At 50.1% G+C, this 8,470-nt stretch overlaps 1 protein-coding gene across 1 annotated transcript in view; it reads right to left on the bottom strand.

The window, feature by feature from the left end:
- tle2a (TLE family member 2, transcriptional corepressor a) overlaps positions 1 to 7,751 on the bottom strand; it is a 54,665-nt gene extending 46,914 nt beyond the window's left edge. Inside the window, exon 1 of the mRNA XM_008295313.1 lies at positions 7,496 to 7,751. Coding sequence (XP_008293535.1) covers positions 7,496 to 7,519 — 24 coding nt within the window. The 5' untranslated portion in view covers positions 7,520 to 7,751. The remainder of the gene's footprint in view (positions 1 to 7,495) is intronic.
- Positions 7,752 to 8,470: the final 719 nt, after the last annotated feature.

The raw sequence follows: 8,470 nt of genomic DNA, 5'->3' as shown, positions 1-8,470 counted from the left end.
GGAGGGAGGAAGGAGGCAGAGAGGAGGACCATCCTTCTTTTTATCGCTCCCTTCTGCCTTTCAACTGCTTTTTTTTCTTCCTCGCCTCCAGAGGACAGGTGAGAGGAAAGCCAGCATCTCGCTCAAAATAAATAAAATAAAAAAGGGCAGGATGAAGCCGTCTGTTTTCTGATGTTCAACAGAGAAGATCATATTTGTATTTTTTAAGATGGAGGAAACGCCGTCGCTCCGCTGACACACGTGCAGCCTCCAGCCCGCTGGTCGGGATGCATGTAAACACCAAAGCATCGATCTCACTCCGGCGTACGTAACCTCCTCCTTAAGTCCTCACACCTCCCGTGAACCCGTGCTATTAGTCCGTCCCAACTCCTGATCGGGCAAACAGCTGAGCAGGCTTTAAAGCGAGAGGTCAGGCCATTGAACTGACCCGCTGACCTCCGAGAATGGATCTAAGCAAAGGAGGCTCGCCCCATAATCCCACGGCCAGTTATTCCCCTCCCATCTCTGCCGGTGTCCCCGGCTGGAAAGCAAACAAGAGACGTGCCGTCTGCCCTTGAACAAAGCTTACATAGACGGAAAATCAGTGTTACACAATTACAGGCTGGATCTGTCTCCGACAACTTCAAGTGTGTAAGAGCGACGGTGAGGATTGCACAAGGCTGGACGACACGAGGAAGGAAAGCTTTTGGCCGATATGATTAGAGATCATCTGATTATTCAACTGTTTAGATAAATCAGTGGGGAGGTGTTTGGAAGGACACCGGCAGCCTCGTGATGTCTTCCATCTCAGAAAGTCAGCTGATGAAGTTTAAAGGCCTCCCGCTGCACAGAGGAGAAGCTGGATGTGTCCCTGTCACACCAAATCGCTAATCTGCTTCAGTCCTGGAAGGCCTCAGTCAATCGCAGTGATTAAATGATGAGGGGAGGAGAGAGAGCACGAGTCATCTGGAGATAGAAGTGATTTAAAATCAAACCCCACATCCCTTCAGGGAGGGACGGGACGGCGGAAACAATCCAGTAAAGCTGTTTGAACATCCTAACCGGTGACACATACACGAACGCCAGCGACCGCTCATAACAGAGCAGGTTACACGCTCCGTGTGCACGCATTACACGCCAAGGTCACACGCAACGCAGCCACGCAGCAGCAGAAACACATCTACGCACAGAGGGAGGAAAAAAGCATTAACTGATGGGGAGGGATCATTACCAGCGTGGCATTTCCTGAATGAAATCACTCCTGTTTTCATTTGAGTTACCTCTAATTACACCGCAAGCAGCAAAACCACGATGACCTCACATCCTCGCTCGAACCCCCCCAGCCTCAAACGGACATGTGCACACATCGAGTCGCAGACGAGACGCCCGCACACGCCCACAACCAGCCTTCAGTGGACGTATGTGCTCAACGCAGTTAAAGGCACGCATGGCTGCAGCCGCTGCAACACGCAAATCCACAAGACGAGTCTCGGTCCTCACAAAAAACCGCGCTGACATACAGCGACTGTGCTAATGGAGCCGAGACGGGCCATCGCTGCTACGATGTGGTCGACCATAAAAACATGAGGTTCACTTTAACCCTCTGAGCTCCAGCAGGTTCTGGAAGTTTTTACTCACTGTGAGCAAAACAAAAAGTCCTGAACCTTCATGGAAACAGCACGACCATGAAAAAAGGAAAACAGGGCGCCGCTACAGCTCACCTGGTGGAGCTGGCGTCCCAGGTGTAGGGCTACAGTCCTGATGTGGAGGTCATGAGTTTGAATCCCGCTCATCACGACATCCCGTGTGTCTTCTCCCTACTTTACCTAGCAGTTCTCCACAAAGCTAAAGCTGCCTTCACCCACCGTAGATACGTTACTGCCTACGTTCACCGTCCTATGTTCTGTCTGTCCTGTGTGAACACATCCTGCAGTTCAACCCAGTTCAGCCGAGACTTTTCTGAATGTTTCCTCACATGCATGTTGGTCCCAGCTGGGCCACGTGGGCCTTCACAGAACCTGGTTGGTCCAATCCCTTCGTTTTCAGTGAATTTGTAAACACGACATGTTCAATCAAGTGACTTTAAGCTCACATTTGAATAATTTTCCCAACAGAAATCCAGAAAACTGACGTTTCTTTAGTTTTCAGTTCTGGTAAATGGCGTACTTTTGGCACCTTTTTAAAGAGAACGGGCCTTTCAGTCCCGACCCGGTCCAGAGGGTTAAAGAATGCTTTGCTGGGTCTTCTTTATACTGATGCAGGAGGAGGAAAGCTTCTCCTGACGACACTTTTACCACAATTACGCTGCGATTTTCATTTCTAAACCTGCGTCTGTTAATGAAAAGTCATGAAAGGAAGAAAACAAGGTTTGGAGTTTGTCTGCAAATCCTGAATACTGGTTCCACCCAGCTTCCTCTTCAGAATCCAGCCGGTACCGGAAGTCCACTGGAGGAGGCGACAGCTATGGCGGCGCTGTGAGACCACGCGATGCACGGGAGCTCTCTGAGGTAAACGCTGTTACCAAAAAGGTTCATTATCTCCAAAATGCTCTCAAATCTTACAGCAGGAGTCGACACCGTTTCACTCAGAATAAACTAGAACCTCATGACCCACGACTCACTGCCAGAGAACCACAAGTTTCTGCTAAATGTCATCTTCATCTAGTTGTGGGGATACTTTGGTCCGGGTCAACGTGTCCTAAAGCTGCGCCACGAGCAGAAACAGAAAGCTCCATCGGATGTATGTTGATTTGTTTCCTCAGCCTCCATCTCTGTGTCCGTCTCCTCCAGCAGGAGATGCTTCGCCGCTGCCTCCCTTCATATAGCTCAGCCCATTAGTCAGGCCGCTAATTACACTGCTTACCCACAGAGTCGATCATCAGCGTAAACACCCACCGAGCTCTCTGCCTCTCCTTCCCTTTCTCATCTCACCACCACCACCACGGACGCGCTGCCAGTCGGTCTAACTCAGAGCAGCGTGTCCGAATCTGCATCTGCGCGAATCCACCCACCCACGCCGAGAAACACACCTATCCGTCTCCGAGGGAAGCCAAACGTGTCAACACAGCGTCCGCGCTCGCAAAACATCCAAACTTAAAGGCTTTCATGTCGGATTCAAACGCGGCGTCTCGCTCATTTGCATCGTCGAAGCGGCTCGCGGCGTGGAAGGAGCGCTGCCCCCACCCTCCACCTGACATCAAGCAGCGATCAGCGTGGAGAAACGTGCCGGTAATCTCTCAATGATTCCTCCACTTAGAGGGGAGGGGCTGCCAGGCACCTGTTTCATTAGTGCCACACATCTTCCTTTCTACCCCCCACCCCTCCACCACCTCCTCACTCCTGTCTCCTTCCTCCCGCAAGCCTCGTTATTCAAATTTCCCTGCTGTCAGCCCACATTAGCAGAGCACCACAGTTTGCCTGTCAGCTGGCTTAATTGCTGGAGGTGCCTTCTTTTATTAGGTAACCCCCTCAGCTCGTTTGTTCCTTCCACCGAGACGCACCTCCACAACAGCTTGTGTAAACCTGAGATCCCTTCAGCCTCTTCTCCTTCACTCTCCTCTGCCTTTTCCTTCCCTCTCTCTCTCTCTAATCGCTGGCTGGGCAGAGCGGCCGAGCTCCTGATCGATAGCCACACTCTCACCGCTGGACAACAGTGGTGATAAAGAGCTAAAAGCATGCTAGGACGGAGGAAGTGGAGGCTGGATTATGCTAGCTCTGAGGGTGGAGAGGAGAAGGCCTCGTCTCAAAGTCACTCTTGGCTCCGTGTCCCTTGCCTGACCTTATCTGTGTTTCACCGTCTGGATATTATTTTAGAAAGACTTTGGGATGTCGGGTTATAGGAGGAGACGCCACGCTGGTGCTGGAAATACAGATTTTTTCTTGCGTGTAAGGCGTGTTCCTTGATTTTGCAGCGTGCACCTTGAATATTCTTGAATATTCTTGCAGCTTAAATTTCACATTTGGTCCAAGATTAGGAATGGTATCTTCACACATTTCCAACCAGCAGATACAGACCTTCTCAAAAAGCTTCCCTGGTTTAGCAAAGAGGTAGACAATCATGTTTTTATGAATATTCAGTGATCTGATGCTCCTCAGTGTTTGTTCCTGCACACATGAACCTCATGAAGCCACTCGGTGCCGGTGGGTCAGCGGTCCGACTCACCCAGCGCTGACTACGGGTGTCAGCCTGCCGTGGGCCTCACATTTCCTGCAGCCGTCTCCACCCCTGCAGCTATCTACATGATAGAAACACCCCCACCTTCAGGTTAGCGACCCACCACGCTGAAAATGTAAAGTTCGGCTGAGGATCTGGGTCATGCATTACGGTAGCCGGACTAGTTTTATGGTGAATTATCCGTTTTAATGACACTTCTCGACTCCCCGCGTGCGAATGTTCCGCCCAAAACATCGTGATATTGCTGCATCCTCTCCTCCTGCTCCACCCAACAAGCCTGTTCTAAATGAACGCAAACAGAAACAGAGCGTTTCCTCCTATAGAGGATGAACATGCAGCAGAACGGTCTGACGATGTGAGACTAGAGATCAAGTGACCTGCATATGCTCCGTCTTTAGCGCTGATATTGTTGTGGCAGGGCTTGCACTTTAATATCGGCTAAAAGCATGCAGCCGACACAACAACAGCACATATAAGCCGCTAGTTGCAGGATAATAAACATTTATAATCTGGCAGAAGGGCTTAAATTACAACCATTTATCCAGGGTTCCCCCCACAGCAGTGGTCTCCTGACGAACCCCTCCCCCAGCCCGGGCCATTGTTCTGGATGAAATGGTTGGTGGAGGCCTGTTCGGACCAATCTCACTGTGACCTTTGAGAGGTTTTCATGTCTTCAGTCTCTCGGTGATGATTCTGTTATCTCCCACAGACTTCACCGACAGAAGAATGTGTTCAGAACCAATCAGATGGACCGTAGCGCTCACCGACCTCCCAACGTCGCCGCCTCCTCTCATTTCATTTATTATTTAGTTCATGTATTAGTTTTGTCATTACAAGCCCACAAAACATTTTTTTTTCTTCTCTGATTTGAAAACTATTTTATATTCTGCTTTGATGTCGTGCTTTCTTTCTTATTCACTTCCAGCCCGTGCTCCTGCCACAGCGGCAGATTTGAAGGAACGCTAAGGATCCGAGACAGCCAGTCATGCCTGCCATGTCCTATACGCTTCTCGGCTCGTCTACCGATTCTGGCATCATTCTGGATCCCTGAAATCATCTGGGAGCAGACGAGAACCTGAAGCGTGTGCTCGGTGGTGTCGCCGTGACGTCCGTGTGCAGAATTACATTTCTAATCTCTGTCCAGGAGAACTTTAGGCTCCGTGTGTTTCATCTGTGCATGAAGATGTGTGAATAAAATCAGATATTTTAATTCTTTTGCCTGTTGTGGACACTATAAATATGTGTGTGTGTTATTAGGTTACAACAGTCAAATACTTCAAGCAGCCGATTACAAGTTTCTAGAAGAATCAGGAACCAGTAGGAATGTTTCTGAAAAGTCAGCCAACACGGCAAAGTTCTACCATTTATTCATCGTTATTTCTCTGATAGGATTTCAGCATCTGATAGTTTCTCGTCGCCGTGTTTCCAAACCAACATCTCATCTGTTGGGGATTTAAATGAATGCCGTCGCAGCAAATCAAAGAAAATAGCGTTCAGGTTCCAACATCTGTCATTTAGCGAACGCATAAAAAACAGAATCTTCTGATTTGTTGAAGTAAAATCAGAGAATGTGTAGCTTTACGTGGTACGTCTGTGCTGTTTGGGGGGTTTCCTTCCTTCCTTTCATTTCCTACACATGATAACCAGATGAAGGTTAAATGCAAACACACAGTCTGTGTTCAGAGGCTAAAAATGCACCTGAATGCAAAACGAGTACATTTAAATCATCCCTGAAACAAGCTGCCAGTTTTTTCTCTTTGGGATGCTATTATTAGCCTAACCTTTATCTGATTTGTGCGTTTGTGTAGGAAAAGATATCTGCCTTCTAGACGATACAGGCTGCATGTTTATATAGTATGTGGGTCACTTCCTTCACAGCACGCCAGCATCCAGCGATGACAGGTTACTGCCAGCGTAGCAGTTCAGAGATTAAATAGTTAGCCGGGCTGAGTGGCCCTTCACTCCGAGGTGCAAACAAGAGGCGCTGATGGCCGGAGACTTTCCTGATGACGGCTCGGCCTCACATGGTCGCAGCTGAAATGAAACGGGGGGCCGGCGGGCCTAAACATTCCACCCGAGACCCGCCGCAGTCTGCTACTCTCACCCTGGGACGCCTGCCCATACATTAAGATGTGGTTTGGAGCTCTCACAGGAACACAGCGAGGAGAGGCTGGATGAGAGGGATTGGGTTTACAGTGCAAACCACAGAGCCACAGTCTGCCTCCTGCCCTGCCTTCCTGCACTCAGCAACACTACACACAGCTGCTGGTGTTTGTGTAGTGTTTCTGTATGTGCTGTATGTTTGGCCAGCAGCAGCAGGAGGAGGAGGACGAGGAGGACGAGGAGGAGGAGGAGGGTCTCCTTATCGCCCAGACGGAAGTGCAGGATGAAACTGAAGTCACAATGCAACCCTAGCTGGTGGAGGGAAAACCGTAAAAATCACCTGCTTGACCGAATCGGCGAAGATTCAATTAAAAGCTGAACTCATCCTCCACAACGAGCCCAATCTGATTTCAATACGAATGTCAAAACAGAGTCGGGGGTGGGTGCAGGGTGGCAGGAGAGGGTTAGGCAAATGAGCAGGTCTTAATTGATGCTTCACGCAGCTGGAGGACCAGTGTTTATGTATTTCAGTCTGCTCGAAAGCTCTCCACCTAAACTCGGCTCAAACAAATTAAAGCCATGCAGCATGAATTCTGCTCCAGGATCCATCAGGAGGCTCAGACAGAACATCTCCTACATGCTGCTGTTCTCACCTTCCTGGTTGGGTTTTGGGGTATAAATGGGGAAGACTCCTGCTTTCAGGGGGGCTGAATTTGTGAAAACAATGAGTGGCACTTGAGAGGAGGTGACAACAAGCCAAGCTGACTCACCTCCCTCCCCCTCCCTCCCCCTCCCTCCCCTCCTCACACACAGCTCTTGAGGAAAAGGGACAAACAAACACACACTTCATCATCTGGGTCAACTCCACAATAGTGTGCCGATGGAGGGAGGCTCCATGTTTCCAGCCTGGTGCTGGGTCCTGGGGATGGTGGCCGCCGAGGACAGCAGGGTCCAAGCACACAAGTTAGATGTTGTTGGGGAGGAGGAGGGGGGCATTTATTCTTATTTGCCTCTATAAAGCCCCACAATGTGGCCTGACCTTCAGGAGACACACTGATGTGGAGACCAACAATGTGAGATGCAGAGTAAACCCACAAAGGAGGGAAACACACACACACACACACACACACACAGTCTCCGAAAAAAAAAAGGCTGAAAACAAGCGCCGAGCAAACACAACGTATTCACGACCAGAACCGGATTTGTGCGCGTGCAGCCCGTCCGCGGCCAGCCTACTTACCGGGGGTCGGTTCTGAGGAAACATCGTAGCCGCCGACTTGTGCGTCCCCGTGCGCGTCTTCTTTCTGTGTCCCTGCTTCTTTCTCCCTTTTCGGGGCGGAAAGCTTCGTCGAGAAAATGCGAGCAGCCGCTGTGGTACCGTCGGTCTCTCACTGAGGCATTTGGCCGCGATTCAGAGGCGAACGCAGAGCTAGTCTCGACTCGCTCATTCCTCGCTTCAAGACTCCTTTGTTCTGGCTGATATGTGCTCCAGCCCGCACCGCAGCGCCGCGTAGTAAAGGACGGAGGGGGACGAGGAACACCCGGTCCGGCCGATCCGTCCCACGGAGCGCCTCTCTCTCTCTCTCGCTCTTCCAAGTCCTCAACTTGCGCGCTTCCAGCAATATCGTCAGATTGTTTTCTCCTCTCTCTCCTTTCCTTCGGTGTATTTTCAAAAAAAAAAAAAAAAGCACCGAGGCCAGAGCTGGATGGAGGAGGAGGAGGAGGAGGAGGAGGAGGTGGCTGAGGGGTAGAATGTGGTTTGCTTGTGGTTCGGAGCCGGACTGAGCAGCAGCAGCAGCAGCAGCAGCAGCGCAGTGAATGCAGCCGCAGCCTCTTTTGTCTGCTCGCTGGCCTCCCCTCACCCTCACCCCGCTCCCCCCGCGCCGCTCCTCCATGGGACAGAGCTGCTTCATCACACGGCCTCACACACTACACACGCTCTGGGCCGCTGTTTTATTAAATAATAATAATAATAATAATAAATACAATTTCGTCCCTTTTTTTTAATCCAAGTTTGTAAATCAGAGCATTTGCACAACGCTGCTGTGCATTAGCCTCCCTGTGTGTGCACATCTACACACTCTCCTCTGTGTCACAGGCATGCAGTTGAACATGCATGTTGGGGAATCGTGGTTTTATTTTCTGTTTTTTCATAAAGTGCATGTTTTGTCTTCCTTCGCAGGAATTGTTCAGTGATTGAATGAAATCTCCACGT

Source organism: Stegastes partitus, unplaced genomic scaffold, assembly GCF_000690725.1.
Source record: "Stegastes partitus isolate 25-593 unplaced genomic scaffold, Stegastes_partitus-1.0.2 Scaffold1037, whole genome shotgun sequence".
Lineage (NCBI taxonomy): Eukaryota > Metazoa > Chordata > Actinopteri > Pomacentridae > Stegastes > Stegastes partitus.
Note: the sequence above shows the minus strand (reverse complement) of the source record. Positions and strands in the feature narration are given on the sequence as shown.